This window comes from Podarcis filfolensis, assembly GCF_964270895.1.
Source record: "Podarcis filfolensis genome assembly, chromosome: 5".
Taxonomy (NCBI): Eukaryota; Metazoa; Chordata; class Lepidosauria; order Squamata; family Lacertidae; genus Podarcis; species Podarcis filfolensis.
The window spans coordinates 44,224,894-44,252,381 of record NC_139608.1 but is presented as its reverse complement, the minus strand read 5'-3'; the positions used below and the strand labels follow the sequence as shown (position 1 = coordinate 44,252,381).

General features: G+C 42.0%; 1 protein-coding gene across 14 annotated transcripts in view; it reads left to right on the top strand.

Annotated features, from left to right (window-relative positions):
• NT5C2 (5'-nucleotidase, cytosolic II) overlaps positions 1–27,488 on the top strand; it is an 88,504-nt gene that overhangs the window by 8,231 nt on the left and 52,785 nt on the right. For 11 of the 14 annotated variants that reach the window (XR_014548796.1, XR_014548797.1, XR_014548798.1 and 8 more), the window contains 2 exons: positions 1,004–1,137; positions 15,925–15,998. Coding sequence is in view for 3 of the 14 variants with exons in the window: in XM_083616435.1 (XP_083472561.1) it covers positions 1,037–1,137; positions 15,925–15,998 (175 nt within the window). In the remaining 11 variants the exon portion in view is untranslated. Of the gene's footprint in view, positions 1–1,001; positions 1,138–15,924; positions 15,999–27,488 lie in introns of those variants that run through there. The other 3 variants (XM_083616430.1, XM_083616429.1, XM_083616433.1) reach the window with 3 other exon arrangements.

Below are 27,488 nucleotides of genomic sequence, written 5' to 3'. Positions count from 1 at the left end.
AATAAGTTTGATATTCCATTAATAAATGGATGTAATTTAGGTAGGTTCTTTCTCTTTCTGTAGTACTCATAGAAACATAGACTAGATGACTTCTGATGTACCTAAGCAGCTCTTGATGCAGGGTATGCATTACTACAGCATCCTTGTTAGGTGACAATCCAGTCTTTCCTTTGAAAATTCAAATGAAAGGGAGTCTATCACATCCCAGACAGTCTGTTCCACTGTCAAATGGCCCATAAAGTCAAAAAGATCTTCCTAAAATTTAGTCTAAATCATTTTCCTTTTAATTTAAATGGCTTGCATCCTATGCTCTGGAGCAGCTATCATCATCTGTGTGATAGCTCCTCAGTTATTTGAAGATGGCTATTTTATTGCCTTTTAATAATCTTTTCTTCAGGATAACCACATATACCTCCTTCAATCTTTTCTCCAATGGCTTGGTCTTCAGGTCCCCTCACCAACTTTATTGACCTCTGCATGCATTCCAGTTTGTTCATATCCTTCTTTAATGTTGGTTCCCAGAACTAGACATGAGCAGAAGAGAGCTGCACCATTGCTTACCATGATATAGACCAGGCTTCCTCAAACTCGGCCCTTCAGATGTTTTTGTCCTGCAACTCCCATGATCCCTAGTTAGCAGGACCAGTGGTCAGGGATGATGGGAATTGTAGTCTCAAAACATCTGGAGGACCGAGGTTGAGGAAACCTGATCTAGACACTGTACTTCTGTTGATGCAATCTAGAAGCATTCATTTAGATCGCACAGCATTCTTGTTGAAGCAAGCTTGTTGAAGCATGCATACTGAAGTATGCATACTGAAGTATATACCCCCACACGTATGCTAGAGTCTCTGGTTTTGTCTTTTTTTTTTCTTTTTACAACTAAGATAACTGTTTTTATCAGCCACTTGCTTTCCCCCAAGTATTTATGACTCTTTTTAAAAACAGGGAGTGGTGAGACATACATTACAAACTAAAAAAGTGTCTTCATTTGTTGTTTCAGAATTAAGTGACAATTGCACAAAACAACAACAAAATGACAACTTCATGGAGTGACAGACTGCAAAATGCAGCAGATCTTCCTGCAAATATGGATGGCTATGCTATGAAGAAGTATCGTCGGGAAGCATATCACCGGTAAGCTCTTTATGTAAGGAAAGCATTTTACTGCAGGAAAAAGCAAAGTTCCAGAGCCCTAAGGACCACATTCAAATATCTTCACATGGTTGAGAGCCAGCTGGCATTGCTTTCCGTTCCACAGGCCCCTGCATCTCTTACTGCTGGTTTCTCTCCTCAACTCAGACGTGGCTTCTTCTTTTTTTACTATGCATGTCTCTGGCAGTGTCATTCAATCTGTCTATTTATATTGCATAACTTGATGTTTGCAGGATTGTGTTGCTTCCACCATTGTGTTATTCATTCTTAGGCAAAGAGGAGGTAGAAGGGATGCTTGTTTTTGTGAGTTGTGGTATTGTTACCCCTGCTATATTGCAACAATGTTATGACCCAAGATCTAGACAATTGTTTTATATTTTTCATTTAGGTGGCATATACTTAATGTTTAAATTGATTTATGTAGGCTTTTCTACTTTTTAAGATTAGAAACAAATTTTTAAGAGAATTCCCTGTTACTTTACTCTCCACAAATGAGTGAATAACGTCAAAGTTGACATAATTAGAGAGGGTTTGGGCTTGTAATGTTATGAAATAGAATTAATTAACTTGGAGAGGAAAGTAGGAAAATTAAGAGAATGTGACAGTAGATTAAACCTAAGTTTAATTCTTTGCTAGTATGGAAAAGAGACAATCAGTTGGTGTTGAACAAAGCCTAAAACTGTCAACAGGTGGTTAAGCGGAAATAGTTATACTTGGTTGTCATCCCTATATTATTTTTGGCTCATCTGAATATTAAAAATAGCCTGTCCCTACTTGTGCGGAGGAAAGATAGATGACAGACTTGGTGGATGTAATGGAAAATATTTTTTTTCCAGCTGTTGCTTTGCCAGTGCCAGTGGTGTCAAGACAACAATAATAGCCCTGCCACATTGCTACATATTCCATGGATGTTGCATAAATATAGATACACGTATTGAGGACATGTGTTTTTTAACAGAAGAAATTAGTTTTATATCAAGTAATCATCAATGGATGTCTTCTTGTGTCAGATACAGATATGTGCATATGGTATAAGAGAATTCTGAGTTTTAAAAGTTGGCAAGGAATGAAATAATTTCTATAGCTTTAAAAATGTCCAACTTGCGAGGTGGTCAAATGACCTGGATGGAGTCATGTTGAAAATCTCAATAATTCATATTTTTTAACACTATTTTCTAGCTGCTCCTCCTCTTTTTTTTCTTCCTTGTAGTCCATGTTACTTCTCTAGGTCTCATTGATCAGTTTCACATTTGGAATCTTCTTGAAAACTGAGCTTGACATTTCTGAAGCCTCGGTGTTGTGACCAGCCTTAACAGTGCAATTCTATACATACATATGTTCCTAGTAAGTCTCATTGACCTCATAAGTTTTTACTTTCAGGTTAGTATGTATAGGATTGCAGTCTGACAAAGCACTCCTAATCTCCAGATTTGCTGGCTGAAGGGGGTTAGGATGCAGCAGAGATACCTCTCTGCCGACTGTCATTGAAAGGGCTTGTCTGCCACAGATATCCCACTGACCATGTCCAAGCTATAGATTTCTCCAGGTATAGATTTGCTGTTGGTGCTTCTTGCCTTCAGTGGCCAGTATTAGGCCCTGGGGTGATAATGATCTTGAACCTACCAGCCTCTGGCAAGCCTGAAGTGGATGTAACTAATGAGAGACTTTCAAAAATCTGTAGGGGAGAAAAAAAGTAAGACCTCCCTCCCACATCTCTTGCCCTGGTTGGTAAGTATTATTGCTTATTGAAAAAGGCAACACACTCCTGTTTTTAGTGGTGATTTATGCATACTAGCAAAAGGAAATATGATTTAAAAAGTGGCATGATTGTACAAATTAAAATAGTAAAAATCAAAAGAAATAAGGCTGCAATCTTATGTACACTTATTTTGGAGTAAGTCCCATTGGATTTAGTGGGGCATATTTCTAAGTAGACATCCCAGAAGATTGCACTGTAACATTTTTAGAATAAAGAAGGAATGGTTTCCTGGCCTAAATCCACACAGCTCTGGGAATGGGAGTCCTGATTTACCATACTTTTCCATGTATAAAACTAGGGTTTTTTACTTTAAAATAAGGTTAAAAATCTGGAGGCGTCTTATACACGGATAGTGCATATGCCCATTTTCTAAATTTGGGGTCCCCAAAAGTAGGGGGCATCTTCTACATGGGGGCATCTTACACACGGAAAAATACGGTACTTCAGTGTTAGACTGACTACCTGATAGGCTTTTGACAAGAGGTTATAGTTAAATTAACTAGTTTTTATATAGAACTTTTGAGCATTCAAAGCACCTTTTTTATTTATATTTCACCATGTGTGGAATTCTCAACCAACAAGGTAGGTCACACAGATGATATGAGGCACTTAACACATTGCATCAAATTATGCCTCTTAGGCCACCATTCAGCACCCAGGACAATTAGAAGTCCAAATAAACATAAGCAATTGGAGTCATTCTGGAGCCTGCTGTGGTAATGGTGTGTGAAAGAAATAAGAGTTTGGATTTGATATCCCGCCTTTCACTCCCCTTCAGGAGTCTCAAAGCGGCTAACAATCTCCTTTCCCTTCCTCCCCCACAACAAACACTCTGTGAGGTGAGTGGGGCTGAGAGACTTCAAAGAAGTGTGACTGGCCCAAGGTCACCCAGTAGCTGCATGTGGAGGAGCGGAGACGCGAACCCGGTTCCCCAGATTACATGACTACCGCTCTTAACCACTACACCACACTGGCTAATTTTGATTAGTAAAAATAAAGTGAAGGTCAATTTTCTAAATATTTCTCTTTTCTATTAACAAAATGCAAGGAAAAGGTTAAATACTAAGGCCCCCAAGATGATAGCGTTTTCCAGGCCAAGTACAGTGGTACCTCGGGTTACATATGCTTCAGTTTCCATATGCTTCAGGTTACAGAAATAGTACCTCGGGTTAAGAACTTTGCTTCAGGATGAGAACAGAAATCGTGCTCCGGCAGTGCGGCGGCAGCAGGAGGCCTCATTAGCTAAAGTGGTGCTTCAGGTTAAGAACAGTTTCAGGTTAAGGACAGACCTCCAGAACGAATTAAGTACTTAACCCGAGGTACCACTGTACTGCATTAACCCATGGCCACCCTCAAAGGGTCATATGTCAAAGTGGGTGTGGCTAAAGTGTAAAAAGTGGGTGTAGCCATTCAAGGACTAATTTGGGGAAACCTTTTGGCACCACAGAAGTACTGCAGAGGACTTGTACAAATGATCATTAAAAAATTGGGGATTTGTGAAGCCTTGTGGACCTGCATTTTTTTATATTTTAAAATTTTATTAAATCAAATTTAATACAATCGCCACAAAAAATAATAAACGCAGCATTACGATTGTAACATACTCTTACATAATCTTAGGACATTAATGGTTAATATAGACTCTCCACAAACATGTTTGCAAAACTGGTGGAAGAAATTGCTACTTCCCTTATGAAAAGAAGGGAGGGCGGGTTTCATCAAAGTTGTCTCTCTTTATAAAACTGTTTGCTACTCTTCTAAGCCCAGATAATCACTCTGAAATAGCCACGTCCTAGATATTGTTGTTCCATACCTCAAGAGGTAGCTCAGCCTGGGATTTCCAAAAATAGGCTATCACTAAACCTGCAAATAACTTGTTGGCATCAGAGTGAAGGTGCCTAAAGTAGCTTGTTCTCACTCTGTCCTGCAACAGAAACTGAATGTTTCTACTGACCAATCTGAATGAGGATAATGTGACATCAGACCTGTCTCCTTTCGTGTATCCTCAAGTTCGCTTCATCCCAGGAGCTGGCAGAAGCTGCAGAGGAGCAGCTAGCTGACCTGGAGAAAAGTCAGTTTAGACCAACGTCGGCCTTCTGATCATCCCATTGAGAGAGTGAGGTTTTGGAGGGTTCACAGCCACTGGGCCTTGCATCACTTCCTATTCAAGTGATTGACAGCATAGCTCATCACCCTAAGTTCTGTTGGTGGATCTGGCAGGTTTTGGTACAAGCAGGGGGGAATGGTCCCTCAGATAGCCTTTCTGGGGCCTGCTTTTTTCTCCTCATCCATGGTCTGAGGCTCGGTCCCAGGCCTTACCTCAGGTTTTGGTGGGAGAGAGTGCACAATGTCTACTTTAGTGGTTTGTTGGGATCTCAGGGCTCCTCAGTGACTCCAGCCTCTCCTGCATAGGTTCATTCCTACTCCTCTAGGGGGCAGGAAACTGCCTCCTTTCCCCCCTCCTCTCCTGGGTCTAGTGACGCAGCAGCTGTGGCAGAGTTCAGGGGCACTCTTGCCTTCACAGGCATTGGATCATCTCTGGGCAGCTGGAAGAGGAAGTCTTGATGCCACCAACATGTCAGGCCAGAAGGGAGGGGACCAATGCTGCTCAGAGGCCCAAAGGCAAACTGATTCCTCTACTCTCTGCCTCAGCCTCTGCCACAGGGTGGCAGTGCCAGGCAAGGGCTGCAAAGCAGGTGACAAGTTTGTGTGAAAGCTTATATTTGCACTAGGGTGGATCCAGATCTCTGACACTGCTGCGGGAGGTAACACATCTGTTCAACTGGGCGGAGAACCACCTTGCATCTATCACTGTGGAATATGTATCAGGTGCTTCAAATACCAGGCAGATTGGCTGAGTCTCCAGGACATGTCTTAAGCAGAATTGAGTCATCTGCCCATGGTGTTAGAACAGATAGTGTTACACTTCGGTCAGCCCTGTATGGACCTATTCATGACTCAGCAGAATGCCAATGTGAATAGTGCATAAGGAACACTGCATTTTTTACCCAGATTCAGTGATCCTGAAGTTGGACCCTATGTTTGTTCCTAAGGTTAACTCAAGTTTTGATAGGAACTAGGATGTCATGTTACCTTCTTTCTGCCCCCACCCTAGATTGGACAAGGAGAGGGAGAGGCACTCTCTTGGACTTAAGACGAGCACACTGCATGTCTATCTAAAGGGAATGGAATCCTTCTACTTGTGTGATTCCCTGTTTCTCTCCTTCCAGTCCCAAACCATGGGAAAGAAGGTTTCAACTGCTACACTTTCCAGATGGCTGAGAAGATGCATTTCCAAGTGTTGTGAGGTTTCTGTTCTGACTTGTCTGCTGGGGTCACTGCTCACTCTACTAGGAGTACCTCTATTTTGGCTGCCTTCATCATCTCTGGGGGATATTTGTAGGGAAGCCATCTGGTCTTCTTTGTCTACCTTTGTGAGACATTACAGGATTGATGTCTGTGCGTCTGCCAAAGCTTCTTTTGGTTGGCAAGTACTACAGCCAGTGGTTCTCCAGTAGAGGTAGGAGGTCCATAGCTGGTCCTGCCTCTCTGAGTAGCTGTGGTACATCCCATTGGATGATCCCCTCTACCCAGCAGGAAAATGTGACATTGGACCAATTGTGAAGGTTCATTTTCTGCAGGGGGCGGAGGAATACTACCTGTCGTAAGCTAGTTTTGGTTATTGGCTGTAAGTTGGACAAATCTTTTTTATATGTGGGTTTCTTTGGGGTTTTTGTTTTGTTTTGTTTTGCTTTTTCCTCAATAGTTGTAGTTCTTGCATTTTGTTCAGCTGGCATTTTGTATCCATGGGATGCACTGCTTTTCTCTGAGATTAACATATTTTCTTCTGAATTGGAATATCTTGTCAGCTGGAGGTGTTGTCTACCCACAGTGAGGTAAGATTTGTCTAATTTGCATATTCCTGCCTGTGGAACAAGTGGGAGGGAAAACCCATCCAAGGATCCCCTCCATCCCCTGCAGAAAATCGACCTTCATGGAGGTCCAATGTCACATTATCCTCATTCCATTTCTGTTTCAGGGCTGGCCCTGCCACTAGGCAGTGTGTGAGACAAGCCACTTTAGGCAGCTAATTTTGGGTGCCATGAAAGGTCAGCAAATTGCTAGATATTTAATTTATTGCTGCAATTTTTCTCCCAGGGTGTGGAGATTGTGGAATCTTTTTAAAGTTCCAGAACAACTGATTAGCTTTAGGTGGTTGTTATTCTGTCCCAAGACTTCAAAATGTCTTGTGCAGGTCCTGTTCTGGATTTCATATGTTAGATTATAACTACAGCATCACCACCACATCTGTAAAGACACTGTTTCAATCAAGAGAAAATAATTACTTTAAAAATCAATAATACTTTACTGATACTAGATCTGCGGTATGTTGTTAGATCTTTGGTATGTTTTAATGCTATACAACTTCAGGGTTTAGATACTTGAGTATGTGTTTAGCTATGATAGCTAAAACTTGGAACTGAAGAATTCTGTTGATAAATGTTTTGTATTGAACCATACTGGGTGGAGTATTGTGTGTAATATTTTGAGACTTGTTTAACCAGTGTGGTGAATGCTGATTACTGACTCAGTGCCAGAGACTGAAACTGCATAGATATATACTTTTATATTTCCTCAAAGTTTTTGAAAGATGTTTAACTGACTGTTGTTTTACAATAATTGTATTACTGTAGCAAGTTCTGTGTAATGCTTACTTACTGAATAAAACATCATTTGGAAAACTAGCTTATAATTAGGATGGCAAATACTGTAAATTCAAGGAAGATAAAACATGAGACCCAGGAAAACATTCATAGCCTGCATTTGTGTTTTATCTGTAGTGTGCACAGTACAAGGATCCCCCCATATCATGCATTAGTAGGCTTTAGACTAATAGCTGATGTCAACTGCACATCTTATTATATCTTCTTCTAGCCTATTTGTGGGAAATGCCTATGGTATAAACAAAAATAGGGACTGAATTACAGCTACTTTCTTACTGAAACATTTTGTAATAAGACACTGCCTATCTATAAGCAGTTATTGATACCATAATCTTCAAAGTGGAAATAACATTGATATAACATTGTTAGGAAGCTCTTCTTCACTGTATACAAGCAGAGTGCTACTTCCTTACTTCCAGTCATTTATTTGGCTTGGTGATAATTGTGAGGCTGGTCCCATTGTAGGAGTACAGTCATGTACTGTGATTGTAGTTAGACAGGAAGGAGGTTGAGCATGAGACACCAAATTGCTATGATGTCTATTTTTTCACTCTGAGGGAATACTTCTAGTCACCCTTTGGACTATTGCATACAGTTCTTTGGTTAACAGCTGCGATTAGTAAAGGTTAAACAATGGAAAAAGTTGGATTTCCGTTCTCCCTTGATACTGGCAACTGCCAAGAAACAGAACTCAGGTATTTGCATTTATTTTATACAATATGTTTATAATTCACTAGTAGCAATTTTTCAAGGTAGTAGGACAAAACTGTCCCCCCCCCCCGAAATCCGTATCTTTTGTGGCTCACTAAGACACAGGTGACATAAACCATGTTGAAGTGCTTCACCTTTCTCTGCTTTCAAAAGGCAGCTTTACCCATAGGGCAGGGGCAAAGGTCTAGAAGTTAGGCCTCTAGTTAGAATTCTAATACTGTCTCTATATTTACTTCGGCTTTACTTTTGACATATAGTCTATATTTGTATCATAGGTTTCTCTGAACCAGTATGATGTTGTAAAGTGGTGTGTCCTGTTGGGGTCTAAATTAGGCACAAAAAGTTATTATGAATTGATTAGTGCTTTGCTTTGCTTTGCTTTGCTTTGCTTTGCTTTGCTTTGCTTTGCTTTGCTTTGCTTTGCTTTGCTTGTGAAGAGAATGTGAGGTGTGGAAACACAGGTGGATCAAGCTAATGTTTTAATTGAAATAGTTCTTGGATTGCAAAAAGAAGCAGGATGACTAAAAATAGATGATTAAGTCGTCCTCCCCATCTGTTTAAAAATGTGTAAAATTGTAAATACATACTTGTTCTTTAAAAAAAAAATACTAAATCCGTATTAAATATAGGCATGACAGCCCTATTGTTAGTTTGCAGTCCTCGGATCATAAATCAATTGGTCATAGCACTTACATTGGAAGGGCTAAAAAGTTAGTGCTCTGGGGCTTGCCAGAAAGCAATTGGAATCTAAAGGAAACATGAGAGCCAGTGTATTGTGGTGGTTAGAGTGCTGGACCAAAACCTGGGGGATCAGAGTTCAAATCCCCACTCAGCCATGAAGCTCACAGGGTGACCTTGGGCCAGTCACTGCCGCTCAACCTAACCTATTGCACAGGGTTGTTGTGGGGATTAAATGAGGTGGGAAAAAATCAGGTCCGCCAGCTTGAGCTCCTTGGAGAAAGAAGCGGGATATAAATGCAAATAGCTCTCTAGGTTTCCTGTCACATCCCCAAACCACCAGAAAATTTTGCCACACTTCTGAGCATGTCTAAACCTCCCCTTCCTCCTTTCTTCCCTCAACCACATGTCTGCCCTTCAAGTTTGAGCCTGGCAAGAAGTGGCTGAAAGGCCTTTGGATTTCATGCATCCCTTATTTTAGGATTGCAGCCCTGGAGTTGTAGTTTGTGCTAGTCCTACTCAGAGTAGACCTTTTAAAGCTAATTAACATGTTTAACTTAGGCTCATTAATTTCAGTGAGTTTATTTTGAGTAAAACATAGATACAATCCTTAATCTCTAAACAGAACCATTGCTTCTGCTAGATACATCCAGGTAAAGGAGATTTATCAGATACGAATATTTAGGTGCCTGTGTATAGTAGGTAGAGGGTTTGGTAGGCAGAGTATACTTCATTGTCACCTGATAAAAACAAACTGATCTAGTCTACCCAATTAACTATTAAACCTTGCTTTGACCTATGAGTCATGGGCATTTTATTTTTGTTTGCTACTTTGTTTTGTAAGGGTGGAGCTAGCCCAGGCAGAATGAAGTAGAAAGGAGCAATACTGGAAAGAAGAAAAGACAAAATTGCCCAGTGTGTACATACCTATTCTCCTACATTTAGGCAGCAATCCTATACCCAACTGGTTGGGAGTAAGCCCCATTGAACTTAGTGGGATATAATTCTCAGTGGATATGTATAGGACTATGCTGCTAACTTCACTGTTATGGATGCTGGTTTTAATAGAGAGACCATATGGGATTTTTAAAAACAAATTTCATTTCATAGGTTTAAAAAAGGAAAACATACATATGATGAACAGATACAAGGTGTGGTTATAAGCATGAAGCAGCAGTATAAATAACACTGTAGTTGTCAATAAAGATGAGGGTGAGAGTATTCTTTGTTTCTTCCTATATGTATCTTTCATTTCTGTGAAACATTTTTTTAAAGATGACTTTAGTATTATAATTTGCACAATTATTTAAGAAATACTTGAAGAAATGTTAGTAGGAAACTTGAAATGAATTAACCTTTTTCTTGATTTGAATCAGCTTTTGTTTCTTCGAACATTCTCCTTGTATTGCTAATACTAGAATCTGGGTTTGAATTTGGGAAATACAAACTAAAGAGATGCAGCAAAATCAAATTAAAATCTAGGATGTCAAGCAAAGATAGGCTGGGAAGTCTTCATATGACAGGACGTGACTAGAGATGTTCTATGGTTGTAATAGATGCTTACTATTGTATTAGATGTTGTACTAGATGTTTAAAAGAAGTGATCAGAAAAACTAGAAAGAAACAAATGTATGTAATGGAAAAATGCAATTATTATTATTTTATTAAAAAGAAATGTTTTCCGTTTCGTTTTAGCACTGCATCACTGCTGATGAGGTGCTCTGAATTCCTGACTTTGGGACTCCAAAACCCAGCCCGAACTAAGCACTTTTCAGTGCATTAGAGTTTCCTGCAGGGGACCAATGCTTGGGAGGTCACCTTCTTAGTGTGGCATTCAGTGCTGGGCTTCTTTAAAGAAGACCTCTGGGGAGGAGAAGCTACTTTTGTCTCCCAGTGCTGCGTATGGAAGCATTTGCAGCCTAAGCAAACAACAACTTTATGACCCCAAACATTGGGGGTCAGAGTTGAGGGCAAAGTCAAAGTTTTCCCAAGTCTCTCCCCCCCACCATTCTTGGAGAGGGGAGATGGAGTTGCTTGCTTTGGCTGTGCATTCCTGTTTTCAGGAGGGTACAGGCACTTGCAGCCAAACTGATCTTTTTGCAAGCAGCTCCACACTGCTCCTTTCAATTTCTGATTTTGGAAGTTGAAAGGGGCTGCAGGCGCTGCTTTGAAGAGCAGCACAGGGAAGAAGATGCAGTTTCTACTTTCCCCTCCTTGAGCCAGAAGCACTCCCACTGCCTATCAGCTGATGGATCCTGATTGTCTGTTTGAAACCCCATTATTGCCTGCCCCACGTCTGACATCATGTATGATGTCTGATGTAGTGTGTGTGAGTGTGGCTTCCCTACTGTGGCTTAGCGGTTGTAGACGCAAGGGTGGCGAATCTCCAGCCAGCGGGTCAGTCTTGGTCAGCTAGGGGAGCCAAGATGACCTGCAAAACCATATCCGCCTAAATCACAGCCAACTGTCCATCAGCTGATGTCACTGGTAAATGCCATAAGATTCCAGGGTGGGTTACAGTATTAGAGTCTTCAATTATTTTTTAAAAATAAAACCATTAGAATTACATAAGACAGTTTCAGATGGTACAGAACAGTATAAATTCAGCAAAAGAGGTCAGTTCACAAAAGAAAATAATTTATACTGGCAGAGGCCTGAGTAAAGTGATGCCGTGAAACTGTACAGTGAAGATGCTAGGTGGTAGCACATTAAATAAGCATGCCACATTATTACAGTGGTTAGAGTGTCGTTTGACTGGCACCTGGGAGACCAGGATTCAGATCTCCACACAGCCCCACAAAGTTCACTGGGTGGCTTTGCACCAGTCACAGCCTCACAACCTAATCTACTTCACAGGGTTGTTGTGAGGATAAAATGGAAAGGAGGAGAAGAATATATGCCACTTCGAGCTGCTGGGATTAAAGCTGGGATATGAATGTAATAATACACGGGGAGAAATATTGATTGATTGGTCACCTTTTCTTACACAAACTAATATACTTCTGTATATCTGGAGAATCCTACAAGTATGCAGAAGCCACCACTTAGTGACCCTCTTTTTCTGCCAAACTGAAAGGCACTAGATGATCCAAATTCTGTGTGAGAAGAGGATGATTAAATATATCTGCTTAATTTTAAAGCAGGATATTCAGTGATGCTGCTTTTCTCTTTATTTCCAGACAGTGTCTTCAGTGAATCATGAAATATTTGCAAGAATGTTTATTCTGTTTGTTTCCCCCCTAATATAGTATGATGCTGGCTATTATGTAACTTTTAAGATTGTCAACTTTAATTCCCCGTCTGTTACCGCCCCCCCTCCCTTGTACTTTACATGCTTCACTGCCAAATAAGGCAGCTTGCCAGGAAACTGTGACTCCTGAAGAAGCATGGAAAGTTAAGGGTAAAACATGCTATAGCCAGAGAAACTCTATTCCAAATGGACTTGTGTAGAACAGTGATATCCAGTGACTTGTTAAATTAGCCACGGATGTTTATTATGTAACACTGGCTAAGGAGATATGTGGTACCTTCAGTCTTGTTTCAGACTTCGTGCGTCAAGTCAGACTGATGCAAAATTATGTATAGATGAAGAAAATTAGGTAATGTGATTAGGCAAGTTTCTGAATTGGACAGCTACGCATTTTACAAGAGGAGCATCCAAGTGAGATGAGGTAAGATTACTAGTGCAGAAATAGGATAGCGTGAGCTTGGATGTTAAAAGTTTGCTATACAAATATTCACTTTTTCAAATTTCTTTTTAGTGATGCTAATTGCTTTTTCAGTGCTTGGTTTTGGGAGTAAAAATATCTTAGAATATAAGTAATAGATAGCTCTCCCTTTTTGTATGTATTTGCCTGCTTCCTTTTTACATCTGTTCTCACAGTTCTGTGTGAATGAAAGGTTAGATTAATTATCCACATCATATTAGCAGTCTGAATGGAGCATCCAAGCAAAGCCTTAGGATATAACGGTGCATGCTTATACTTATACTTGTATACCACCATTTTCTTATCAATGCTGAAGACATAAATTCAGAATGTACTGAATTTATCCATTCATCAGCTATTAGAAATAATTGTAATTTGTTGCCTTGCAGCTCACTCAGCAGAGTATGAGACTCTTAATCTCAGGGTCATGGGTTTCAGCCCCACACTGGGCAAAAGATTCCTGCATTGCAGGCTGTTGGACTAGATGACCCTCTTGGTCCCTTCCAACTCTGCAATTCTATGATTCTTCAATTTGTCAACTTTCCCTTATTAAAGGATTTTAATTGTTGATGGCATTGTGCGCAGCATTCCTATGTGCAGCCTGAAATTAAATCTGTATTTTGAAGTATGCAGCTAGGTGAATTCAGTCTCTCCTTTTGGATATTAAAGACCTTTTAACATAAAGGGCATTGGTGGTTGTAATTTTGGTTTCTGGATTTTTTAGAGAGGATAAAAGTGACAGAACTACTACATTGAGTAGTACTACTACATCTAGCTGGTTGTCCAAGGGACAGCAGAGCACAAGGGAGAGGGACAAAAGCTCTACCTTCCAGCTACCCCATACTTGCTGTTTTCAGACAATTCATAGTTGAAAGTCCTAGACTGATGCACTGCTTACTCTAGATGGGGTACAAATGTGCTGTGATGTCGTGCACAGGTGAGTGGTGAGCCAGTCAGCATCTCTGTTGATAGTCCATGGTTCACTAATTGTCTACTGTTGAATTGTATGCATGAAAATACTTGGTGTAACCATAAAGGTAAAGGTAAAGGTAAACCATATTCACAATCAAATATACCTGACTTTGTATTTTTCTCTTTAACAAGTTAAGTTGAAGAGCAGCACTTGTTTGCAGGATCAAATCTCCTTCCTCCTCCTCTGTTGTGCCGTAAATCTTGGCTCGTTCTGAATCTGGATATCATCCAGATGTCATTAGGGTATGAGACGAAGAGGAAAGTCAAGAGCAAACCATGGATCAGAGCCATGAAATTAGAGATGCATTGCCAAAGAGCAGGGCAGTTTTTAGAGTCCAGTCAAATACAAGGACAGGTAGAAACACATGAAGACATTCTGAGGGAGACTGGTATGAATGCACGAAGGCAGATGTAAACAAATGAGTTGTGATGTTAGGGACAGCACAGAGTGTTGTTGGCAGAACAGATGTCTGGAGGAGGAAAAGGAAGGGCAGATAGTGGAATTTCTCTAACAAAAAAATTCCTAGCTTTGGCATGGTCATGTAGTGAGAGCCCTGGCTTCAGACCCAGGAAGGATTGGGTTTAAGTGAGGAGATATGGTATCTGACAGATTTTCTCTTTATCTTGCATATATCATTCACACATTCTTGGAATGTTCAAGTGAAATAGTATTTTGACTATAAAATTGGAAACAAATTCATTTGTATATGTTGGTTAGGTTACAGTGAGGTTGCAAAGGGTCCCCCCCCCAATAAGTTCTTCAGTGATATATTAATACAGGTTTAGGTTTTGTGAGTAATTGTAATTTTTAACAGTTTCATAGTTAACTTCAGTTAGAAGGCAAATGTCTATGTAATGCCCTTTTAATATCCCACCACCTGCTTCTTTCTTTTTTCACTAGGGAGCTTTACAGAGTAGTTAATACTTTTTGTTTTTATGTTTATGTTCCAGTTCAGCATGGTTGACTTTGTTAGTGGTGGTGGACTCTCCTTCATTGCAGTTTTTAAGCAGAGGTTGGATGGCCATCTGTCATGGATGGTTTAGTTGAGATTCCTGACTTGCAGGGGACTGGGCTAGATGACCCTCGGGGTTCCTTCCAATTCTACAATTATATTATTCTATAGTATGTCATATAATGTAAATAAAAAATTCTGGTGTAGTTAGGAAACCAATAGGTAAAACTACTATGGATAGCATCTAGCAGTGTTTAATAATTTGTTTTCTGTAGCAGATCAACAGCTCAGTTCTATGCATGTTTACTCATAGTTTTATTTTTTTAATGTCTGTGTTTTAATTGGGTTTGTAAAGTTTTGAATAGCTTTTATTGTTTTATATTGTATTTTAATTGTCGTTTAATTTGTTTTCTGATGTATGCAGAAAACCTATGGGATAACTATATAAATGTATTCTTTTTTAAAAAATTACTCTGACTTAAGTATACAGAGCCTAATGGCATTTGCTCCCAAGTAAATGGCCACACTGCACTGTCTGCCATGCTTCCCTACCTCTGCAGGGCCATCTGCTACCAGCTATCTTGTGGGTAGGATTTTAGGAGAAAGAGGGAAACAAATTCTGATATCAGAAGGTTTCCCCTCTTCCCCTAATAGGGAACTAGAACTACCACCAACTGCTCTGTGGGAAGGAGCCTGATGGCTTGAGGTCCAGCGCAGAGGGCCTTCTGGTGGTTTCCTCACTGTGAGAAGCCAAGTTACAGGGAACCAGGCAGAGGGCCTTCTCGGTAGTGGCACCCGCCCTGTGGAATGCCCTCCCACCAGATGTCAAAGAGAACAACAACTACCAGACTTTTAGAAGACATCTGAAGGCAGCCCTGTTTTACTGTTTGATAGAGTACTGTATTTTAATATTTTGTTGGAAGCCGCCCAGAGTGCCTGGGGAAACCCAGCCAGATGGGTGGGGTATAAATAATAAATTATTATAATAATATGTTGTTGTTGTTGTTGTTGTTGTTGTTGTTGTTGTTATGTTTTGATATAAATTGTGGTGATTTTATTAATGTATATTGCTTGTGATCCTTGGAAGGATTTGGCATCCTGAAAGGTGGGATATAATTAACAACAACAACTTGTCAAGTCATGTGGTCCATTGACAAACTCCTTAGCAATCCTTGGACACTTTAGGAACTTAATTATTACATAGGCTCCCTTCAGATTTCATGTCAAAAATGTTTATCATTGGGTTTCTTACTTTCCTTTTACAGGGTTTTTGTGAACAGAAGTCTAGCCATGGAAAAAATAAAGTGCTTTGGATTTGATATGGATTATACATTAGCCGGTGAGTGTATATGATGAATATGTATATTATCTATAATTGAACCTCACATCTACAGGAAGCAGAAATAGATTGGAATTCCTCATGGTAGCAGGTGTTTTTCTCAGTAGCATTCATTTTAGAGTGGGGAAGAGCTGAGTAGCACACAGATGCTGGGGACATGTTGCTGTCCTGATAGTTTTGACAAACATCTGGAGAAAAGCTGGCTTGTCTTTGCCATAAGGCCCATAGAAGCGTCCATTAAGGGAGGTGTGTTGCCCATTTTTGCGAAGGTCTGTTCACTTTAATTGATGAACCCTGCCACTATAGATAAATGAAGTCCCTTAGGGCTGCCATCCTTTATACACATACCTGGGAGTAAGCCCCCCAGAATACAGTGGGAGTTACTTCTGAATATATGTGTATAGGATTGCGCTATAAATATCTTTAAAGTATTTCCTCCTAAATCTTAATCATATTTTCTTTTTCCTTTGCTCTGGGTAGTGTTGCTTCCCCTTGTTCCCAAATTTGCAATATTGGTGTAGTTCCCCCCGCCCTCCAGATTAATTTTACCTAAGGTTTCATTATAATCCATTAAACATCTTAAAGATATGTCTTTTTTCCTTTCAGTTGATACCACTAAATTATTACTCTACTCTCTTAATGTTTGCTATTGAATACTGCAGTTTCTTTGTTTCTTCTTTCAAGCCACTTTTGCCTGTGTTCCATGCCTTTTGTGTGTCACTTCAGTAATCAAATTTATTTACAATGTTTATTTCACTGGCTTCCTCTAGCTGTAGCTAACCTTTTTTGGGCTGAGGATCGCATTGAGACTGCATGTCAACATGGATGAGACCAAAGTGTAGAGCTGGGTGTGGTGAGAACTACAGTTCTCAAGGCTATCTTCCACAAGACTTTCCCATTCTACACTATTTTAAATCAATTTTTATCATTTATTGATCATTAAATTTAGTAATAAAAATTAAAGGACAAGTTGTGGGGATCTTGGAGGGTCACAGATTTATTGCATCACAGAATCACAGCAGAGGAACCTTGGAAACAGTTGGTAAAATATTTAATTTTTCTAAAGGGACAAATGGTGAGCAGGGGCTTGGAACACAAAGATGTTGATATTACAGCCCTTGCAGAAGCAGTCAGCAAACTAAAAACAATAATGATTATAAAAAGGGCATATTTAGGGCAGTCCTTAGAGGGTGATAAAAAAACCCTTTTGGTATCACAGTGGGTGTCAAATAAATTAACTTTTCCAAGACAAGCAGCAGTTTCAGACCTCCTCTTTCTGCAGGAATGCTTATCTCTAGGCCTGAAGCCCAACACCTTGCATTGTCAGACCTTGACACTTCCATCTATTGTCTCCAAAGACCCAGATCGACTTATTGTCTACTCACCCGTTCCTCTCACATTTTCCTTCAATCCCCGCCAGTGCAACATAGGTTCCCCATCTGGGGTTTGCATACCACTCTATTGGCTCTACAATGACCTCCTTTTCATCCGCTCAAGTTGGTCCTGCTAGGCTTACTATCCTTTAAAGTCGTGTTCCTTGTAGCCATTACCTCTGCCAGATGCATTTCAGAACCACAGGCACTGTCAGTCATGTGTGATTTTTTTTTAAGGCAACCTTTCCTAGTTTTTTGCTGGCTTTAAATAACCTAGGAAAGCTGGTCTGCCATGAGCAAAACAAAACAAAAAAACAAAAAAACCTAAACTGATGCTTCGACTGGCTAGATTTGTATTCTGTGGAGCTATATGTAATAGTGGAGTATTCTTTTTACCCCTTCTCCAAAATTGGAGCCTAGACTAATCTACTGTGGCTCCTCAAGCTTCTCTGATAGGGTAGCACTGAAAACTAGGTATCTACAAGCTTCCTACACCTAGAAGTTAGCTTCTAAGTTATTACAGGATTTGGCTGCTAGCACACAGGGCCCTTAGTAATCTGAGCTGTTGCTTTAATTAAATAAATGGATATTGCTTTCTTATGCTTTTCCTTAACACATTTTTAGCTGGGGCAGAGATACTTTATCAACTAGGGCTCCCTGTAGCTCATAGGTGGCAACTTCATATTTCTATGGGTGAGATCTAGCATTGCATGAATAGCTTCTTCTAGTACAATGGGTCTTCTTCAAGCTCCCCAAATCTCCTCTGCAGATTTGAGGCACCCTCTGGAACAGTTTTGGGAGGCATGTGTGGACTGCAATATGGAGGAGAGAAACGGGAAGAGCCATTGTGCTACTGGAGTTCCTTTTGCACAAGTGGGCAGACATTCTGGGATCTTATCCCAGGAACCTGGCAAACCAGGCCTCTGGATTTTTTAAAAACATATCTAACTAATGTTCTGTACTTGGGCATATTAGCCTAAAACAATAATTCTGTACCAGAGGATATTTCTACAAATATGTAATAACTTCTGTTTTATGACATGGTAGTACTTTCATTGAAAGATTCTAAGTACAGTGGTACCTCGGGTTACAGATGCTTTGGGTTACAGACACTTCGGGTTACAAACTCCGCTAACCAGGAAGTGGTTGCTCCAGGTTAAGAACTTTGCCCCAGGATAAGAACGGAAATCGCTCGCCAGTGGCACAGTGGCAGCAGGAGGCTTCATTAGCAAAAGCACGCTTCAGGTTAAGAACCATTTCAGGTTAAGAACGGACCTCTGGAACGAATTAAGTTCTTAACCTGAGGTACCACTGTACTTCTGTTTATGGTATCTTCTGTTCTGCAAGTATATTCTGTTAATGTGTCGAGGGCTGACTATACAGTTGTTCAAAGTCCATCAGGAAAAATGTTAATTAAAATAGTTTAGCATTCTGGCTTCCTAAATACATTATCTTTATGACAGAAAAGCATCTAAGCCTGCATACTTCATAACTACTTATATTCCCTTGTTCTTTTTTGCTATATTGTGCTTTCTTACTTATGTTTAGAGATTTCCTCCTTCGTAGGGAAAGTTATTTAGGATGAGTGATTTGCATGAGTGATTTGTAGTTCTTCCCCAGCCAATGTTTTTGTTTATTACCAAATGCAGCTGCAGTCTGTAGAGGAAGATGAATATGAGGACTTAGCCATTTTCACCTGGGTGCTTTTCCATTAAATGTCTCTTGTACTAGAGACAACTGAGTGTGCAAAATTGGTCTGGGAAGAAGGGTTTAGCTACCCCTTCCACTATTCTTCCAACTGACATTGGAACCTTCAATAGCAGCATTTCATTATTAGACACACCAAAACAATCCAGGACTACTGAAAACTTTTCTACTTCTAATGTCTCATTTGGTGCTTTAATACTGTACTGACAAATGAGAAAGGGATGTATATCAGTGAATTAATGTAAAAAGGAATTTTTTTGTAACTTCAACATTGTCCATATGAAAATATGTACCGTATTTTTCGCTCTATAGGACGCACTTTTCCCCCTCCAAAAATGAAGGGGAAATGTGTGTGCGTCCTATGGAGCGAATGCAGGCTCCCTGGCTTCAGCGATAGCAAGGCAAAGCCTCCGAAGCCTGCGCTCCGGAGGCTTCGTGTTGCTTCGGCTGAAGCCAGGAGAGTCTGCTCTTTGAGGCTGGCGGTGGGGAAAGCAGCGCTTCCCCCATCGCCAGCCCCAGAGGATGGGGGGCAGCGGGGAGGCGCGCGACGCCTTCCCGCTACTCTCCAACCCTCCTGAATTCCCCCACCTCCCGCAAAAGCAGGCAAAAGCCGTGCGCTCTTTAAAGGGGCTCCACGGCTTCTGCTGGCTTTTCTAGGAGGTGGGGGAATTCCCCCACCTCCTAGAAAAGCCCGCAGGAGCCGCGCACCCTTTAAAGACCGAGCGGCTCTTGGGGGCTTTTCCCCAAGGAGGGAGAAGGGACTGACTGGCCGAGTCAGTCCCTTCTCCCTCCTGCGGGCTTTTGCGGGAGATGGGGGAATTCCCCCACCTCCCGCAAAAGCAGGCAAAAGCCGTGCGCTCTTTAAAGGGACTGCGCAGCTTTTCTGGCTTTTCTAGGAGGTGGGGGAATTCCCCAACCTCGCAGAAAAGCCTGCAAGAGCCACGCAGCCTTTAAAGAGCGCGCAGCTCTTGGGGGCTTTTCCCCAAGGAGGGAGAAGGGACTGACTGGCCAAGTCAGTCCCTTCTCCCTCCTGCGGGCTTTTGCAGGAGATGGGGGAATTCCCCCACCTCCCGCAAAAGCAGGCAAAAGCCCCGCGCTCTTTAAAGGGGCTCCGTGGCTTCTGCTGGCTTTTCTAGGAGGTGGGGGAATTCCCCCACCTCGCAGAAAAGCCTGCAAGAGCCGCGCAGCCTTTAAAGAGCGCGCAGCTCTTGGGGGCTTTTCCCCAAGGAGGGAGAAGGGACTGACTGGCCGAGTCAGTCCCTTCTCCCTCCTGCGGGCTTTTGCGGGAGATGGGGGAATTCCCCCACCTCCCGCAGAAGCAGGCAAAAGCCGTGCGCTCTTTAAAGGGGCTCCACGGCTTCTGCTGGCTTTTCTAGGAGGTGGGGGAATTCCCCCACCTCCTAGAAAAGCCCGCAGGAGCCGCGCACCCTTTAAAGAGCGAGCGGCTCTTGGGGGCTTTTCCCCAAGGAGGGAGAAGGGACTGACTGGCCGTTTCAGTCCCTTCTCCCTCCTGGTCGAAAAGCCCGCAGGAGTCACGCGGGGCTCCTGTGGGCTTTTGCGGGAGGTGGGGGAATTCCGCCACCTCCCGCAAAAGCAGGGAGAAGGTCTTGGAGTAGCGCACAGGCTGCGTGCAGCCTGTCCACTGCTCCCAGAGCTGCGGGGGGGATCATATTTTTTCCTTGATTCCCCCCCCCCCTGAAAACTAGGTGCGTCCTATGGTCCGGTGCGTCCAATCGTGCGAAAAATACGGTAACTACCTTGGGTGGGTTCATTTGGGAAGGTGTCCTTGTACATTAATTGCTCTCGTCACTTTGGATGGCAACTAGTTGCTGAAGTGGGTAATTTAAAATTTAATCATTGTGTTATATTAGCTAGCTTCATGTTTCAGATGCTTTGCCTTGTGTTTAATTTTGTTAGCCTACATCACTGGGTTAGTGATGTTGCTGTGTAAATTTCAGTTTGCCAAAATTGTAGTAATAGCAGAGAGCTAAGTTGGAAATGGTGTTTCGATCTTGGTAAACGGTGGTTAGTTTCTGCTTCTTAATGAAGAGCTGGATCATAGATGAGAATTAACTTGTAGACAGATGCAGGCAGGGCATTGTATTTAAGTTTATACATTATGGCACCAGTAGGATTTACTCATGAGGATTTACTTTTGAGTAAGCTTGCATGGAAGCATACTTATAAGTTAGCTAATCTAGAAATATGTTAATATTTCCTCTCCTTATACCCACAAGTTTATTCCATTAGCTTTGGGAAACAACTGTCTTGAATCTCAGATTCACCATGATATTCATTAGATAACCTTACATTAGTCACTTGATGAGCATATGTCACAGTGTTGTAGTGAGGGGGGAAATGGACTCCGCTCCATAAGCAACTTGGATGAAGGTGAAATACAAGCATGACTGATAAATACAATGTTTCCTTGTCACTCTGGACAACCTGATAAATTTTTGGTTAACCAGAAATTTGATTTCTTTGGACTAATGAACTGATTATCTATAAGAGTTTCTACATATGTTCAAGCAAGTACAGATACAATTTCAAAGGTTTTGTACAGGATTTAATAATTTTGGTACAGGAGGACTTAATAATTTTGAATATCTCATTGCTCATTTTCTGTATTCGCACGGTAAGACCAATGTATATGTAAACTTTCCAGGAGATGGAGCAAATGGAAGATAATTAGTGTGTGTATATTGTTAATAATTCTAATTATTAATTATCAGTTCTAATAACAATCTTGTATGGTATGCATAGTATTCTTTATTTAACCATGCCTCCTTCAGAAATCATTTTAGCAGACTCAGGGCAAATTTGTAATGTAGAAATTATGTGTTTGGCAGTAGATGTAATTTTTTTTAGGAAGCAAAGCTAACTGAACTGTGGAACTCGGCCAGTATTTGGCATAATTTTGTATTTCTCTTGACATCCTGGCTCTGATCCTAAAAAAAGCTAACTTAAGGAAGTTAACAGACAGAAGTTTTCTGTCTCCTATATCCTGCTACAGCCATCTGAACCTCCTGTGGGTGGCCAGAGACCTTCCTGAACAATGTGGGGTGGGTCATGAGGAGCCAGCAAGGAACCATGCCCCACTTTGCTCAGGTAAGCCCTCGCCCTCCAGGTAGACTTTTGGGGGGATGCAGGTGTGAATGCAAAAGGGAGCAGGGGACAAGAAACTTATTTTCTATGAACACTCTTGTTGACTTGTTTCAGAATCCAAGCCAATGTTTTTTGTGAGACTACCTGGAATATTAAAAAATAGGACAGATCTTTTCTTATCTGACTTTCCAGATAAGCCGTGAATGAGCCGAACATTCATAATTTTGTCACTGTTGGAATTAAAATTAATTATATCGCTTATATTGGGGTTTTGATATTGTACAACGTTTTGATTTCTCAAGTGTTTATAGCTATGAGGGTTAGGAGTTGTTGTTGTTTAAACTTCTTGAGATGCATAAGATTCTTGCTCAAAATTTATACACTCCTTGATTGTAAGAAAACCTCTAAGCAGTTTACAGTACACTGCAGTAGTCCAACTTGAAGTTACTAGAGCAGGGATTTCTATTGCCATGCTCTCCTAGCCCAGGAATTGCCATGGCTGGCAAACCAACCGGAGCCAAAAATACACTCCATGCTACCAAAACCACCTGGGCCTCAAGCAATGTTTGATCAAGAGGCAGCCCTAACCTACATACCTATTTCTTCAGGCAGGGTATAACTCAGTCCAGAACAGACAGCCTTCCCAGTTCCCAGATAAAGGAACCACCCAGCAACAGTAGCTCCTCTTTTGTCAACTGTTAGTTTTAGCTTATTTTATTTTCAATGTTGGTGTCAACACATAGTTCACAGTGGAAATTATTTGCAAAAATGTAAGTATAGATTTTGGTGGGCAAGGGTAAAACAGGAGTCAAACACCGAAGAACACGACAAAATATGCTGTGGAATATGAACTGTCTAAATTTGGAGTCAATTAAGGAGATTGATCCCTTAATATAGCGGTGCCAAAGAAAAGGAAAGAGTATGTCATGTTGACAGTGTCAAATGTATCAAGTAAAATGTTTTTCTAATCTATTCCAAGTTTAGAAATATTGTCTGTTGTTGCTGTCAGATACCTGAATAGATGCTGGTAATGTTTAGTGCTATATTTATAAGATACTATGTGCCAGGGGAGTAGTGATTCCTTTTTAGCTGTCCTTAAGAAATCAGGAACACTTATTTTTTGAATAATTCCCTGTGCCTGCCTTAACAGCAGTTAAGGAAAATGCTGAGATGAACCATAACCATGTTTATCCTAACCGGCAGTGGCTGCTGGTGCCCACTGAAGCCAATGGAGATGCTTGGAAGTGATCTTTGGCGATCACTCGTTGCCAAGTAAGATTGTCTTCCATAAACGCAGTTTTAACAGTGGGTTTGTAAGTGACTGGAGAGGCCAATTCTGGATCCACATGTCCTTCCACGGTGAGGACATAGGTTTCCAGGCAGGAGTTGATCATGGTGAGGCTTTGCCAAGCGTGCCTTCCTCTTAGTACGTTTCTCCCTTTCATCCTGATTTCGAGCATCTTCAAAGCCCATGACACCTTTGGTAAAGGCTGTTCTCCAATTGGAGCTCTCGCAGGCCAGTGTTTCCCAGTTGTCGGTGCTACATTTTTAAAGATTTGCCTTGAGAACATCTTTAAACCTTTCCATTCTTGAGTTGGGAATAGAGTAGTTGCTTTGAAAGATGGTAATCAGGCATCTGAACAACATGACCAGTCCAACGAAGTTGTTGAAGAATCATTGCTTTGACACTGGTGATCTTTGCTTCTTCCAGTACACTGGCATTAGTTCTCATTGGACCCATCCCCTGCAGCTTCTTTCTTTTTGTATCAGAGTTTTAAATTTGCCAACGTGTGTTATAGTTTTTTGTCCTTTGTAAAAGTAGGACACAGTACAGTTTTAGTGGTTTTGCAGAGAAACAGCTCTGGACATGCTGAACATTGAGGAATGATTCTGATTTGTCTTACTTGGGTTCAGAGGCAATGCCCAGTTTCCTTTGGGGGGACACACATATGTGTTATGCTAATTTCTCTGCCCTGGTTGGCTGAATTGCTGAATTGCCTTTAAGGCTGCAAATGAAGAAGGGGGAAAGAGCAAAAGTGCCTGAGGGTGTCCCACCAGTTACTAATTAAATATATTCTACTGCCTTGAGATGGTTTGGAGGGGTCTCCAGTGCACAGCAGTAGTTTTGGCTTGGGATTGGCTGAGCAGTGCAAATGGCGACATAAGTTCAAAACTAAGGAGTGTGGATGGAACAGATTTATTTTTTTTTGGAGAAAATGTTTATTTCTTTGTGGACATACGGTCAAATAGTGGTACATCAAATCTTTTCTGAAGAAGTTGTTAATTTGCTATTTTTAGAAACTGGATTAGTTTACTTGGATGACAAATTTTGATGCATATATATTTTTTATGATGCTGCTTAAAAAAAATAGTTCATTGATGGTAGTTTAAGCTGGAAACATGCTTAAAGTTTGTGATGGTACCCAATGAATTTTGTACTGTCATTAGACAAGAGTGTATGTCTTACTGTTGCTTCTCATTAAGTCATTAGCTAATTTGTGAGACATGGTTTGCTGAGGAATTGGACCTGGACTGAAACTCCAAAAAACTGCAGAAAGCAAGCCTAACAGCAGAAAAAGCAGCAGGATTCTCTTTCCTTAATCTGCTTAATGATAATTGAGCATCTTAAAGTCAGTTGGTGATCTCCAATTGTTGCTCTTTGGACTAGTGGAAACATCCCTTCTTGGGAAAGGCAATTTTGACCAATTACCCCTGCCCACTCTAGCCCAATGTAGCTCCAACACCCTCAGCTGGAGAGGTTATCAAATGAAAGATGCCACATTGTCTAACAAAAGTGTCTTCCTCTCATACAGTAGCTACTAAATATCAGTGGGACCGATTCGGATGGTCCGCCCCCGCCACTTAATGGATCCAAATGGTTTCCAGAGAGTGGTAGGGGATGCTTTATCCCATGTTGATGGCCTTTCAGCCGATTCCCTGGTGGCCCGCTGGAATGTGGAGTTAACCAGGGCTATTGACTGTTTGGCTCCGAAGCGCCCTCTCCGACTGCATGGAGCCCGGAGAGCCCCGTGGTTTTCCACGGATCTGAGGGCAATGAAACAATCGTTGAGACGGCTAGAGCGCCGGTGGCGGATAACTCATTCCGAATCTGACCGGACACAGGTTAGAGCTCAACGTCGAGCCTACCAAGTGGCGATATCGACGGCGAAGAAGGCTTTCTTCGCCGCCTCTATTGCATCTGCAGAAAGACTGTTTCAGGTGGTTCACAATTTAGCGGAACCACCTGCGACATCGGGCCCAGTACGGGCCACATGATCTCCTGCAATGATTTTGCAAAGTTTTTTGCAGATAAAATCACTCAGATTCGGGAAGAAGTAGACTCCACCGTGGGAGCAGGGCCAGGGCGGGAGAGTGCTAGAGTCCTGTCTAGTCAAGTTGTGTGGGATCAATTCCAATCTGTTACCTCCGAGGATGTGGACAGGCTGCTTGGACGAGTGAAGCCAACCACCTGTCTCCTGGATCCTTGCCCATCCTGGCTTATAAAAGCTAGCCGGGAAGGACTGGGCGATGGGCTTCGTGGGGTGGTGAATGCTTCCCTCCGTGAGGGAGCCTTCCCAGACCCGCTGAAAGAGGCGGTTATTAAACCACTTCTTAAAAAACCATCTTTAGATGCGGCCACGATGGCCAATTATCGCCCAGTCTCAAATCTTCCATTCTTGGGCAAGGTGATTGAGCGAGTGGTTGCTGAACAACTCCAGGCACGCCTGGAAGAAGCGGACCATTTGGATCCCTTCCAGTCGGGATTCAGGCCTCATCATGGGACTGAAACTGCCTTGGTCGCACTGGTTGATGATCTCCGGCGGGCTAGGGACAAAGGTGAGAGCTGTTTCCTAGTTCTGCTGGATCTCTCAGCGGCGTTTGATACCATCGGCCATAACATCCTTCTGGACCGTCTTGAGGGGCTGGGAGCTGGGGGCACTGTCATACAGTGGTTCCGCTCCTTCCTCCTGGGCCGTGTTCAGAAAGTGGTGGTGGGGGATGAGTGTTCAGACCCCTGGACTCTCACTTGTGGGGTGCCTCAGGGTTCTGTCCTCTCCCCCATGCTTTTCAACATTTACATGCAGCCACTGGGAGAGATCATCAGGAGGTTTGGGCTGGGTGTTCATCAGTATGCGAATGATACCCAGCTCTACCTCTCTTTTAAATCAGAACCAGTGAAGGCGGTGAAGGTCCTGTGTGAGTGTCTGGAAGCGGTTGGAGGATGGATGGCGGCTAACAGATTGAGGTTGAATCCTGACAAGACAGAAGTACTGTTTTTGGGGGACAGGAGGCGGGCAGGTGTGGAGGATTCCCTGGTCCTGAATGGGGTAACTGTGCCCCTGAAGGACCAGGTGCGCAGCCTGGGAGTCATTTTGGACTCACAGCTGTCCATGGAGGCACAGGTCAAATCTGTATCCAGGGCAGCTGTTTACCAGCTCCATCTGGTACATAGGCTGAGACCCTATCTGCCTGCAGACTGTCTCGCCAGAGTGGTACATGCTCTGGTTATCTCCCGCTTGGACTACTGCAATGCGCTCTACGTGGGGCTACCTTTGAAGGTGACTCGGAAACTACAACTAATCCAGAATGCGGCAGCTAGACTGGTGACTGGGAGCGGCCGCCGAGACCATATAACACCGGTCTTGAAAGACCTACATTGGCTCCCAGTACGTTTCCGAGCACAATTCAAAGTGTTGGTGCTGACCTTTAAAGCCCTAAACGGCCTCAGTCCAGTATATCTGAAGGAGCGTCTCCTCCCCCATCGTTCTGCCCGGACACTGAGGTCCAGCTCCGAGGGCCTTCTGGCGGTTCCCTCACTGCGAGAGGCCAAGTTACAGGGAACCAGGCAGAGGGCCTTCTCGGTAGTGGCGCCCGCCCTGTGGAACGCCCTCCCATCAGATGTCAAAGCGATAAACATCTACCTGACATTCAGAAGACATCTGAAGGCAGCCCTGTTCAGGGAAGTTTTTAATATGTGACATTTTAGTGTATCTTTCATCTTTGTTGGAAGCCGCCCAGAGTGGCTGGGGAAACCCAGCCAGATGGGCGGGGTACAAATAATATATTATTATTATTATTATTATTATTATTATTATTATTATTATTATTACTAACATGTTAGATTGCTTCCTCTGCCTGGATCAAAGCAATTAATAGTGATGAGTCTTGTTTATCCAGCTATTTGTGCTGGTTATTGTCAAGAAACCTATGGTGCAAGAAAAAATAACTTCCCAGATTGGCTATCAAAGTTGTGCCTGTTGCAGAAGAGACATTTTTACAGGGTATGTATGATGCTGCAAATTTT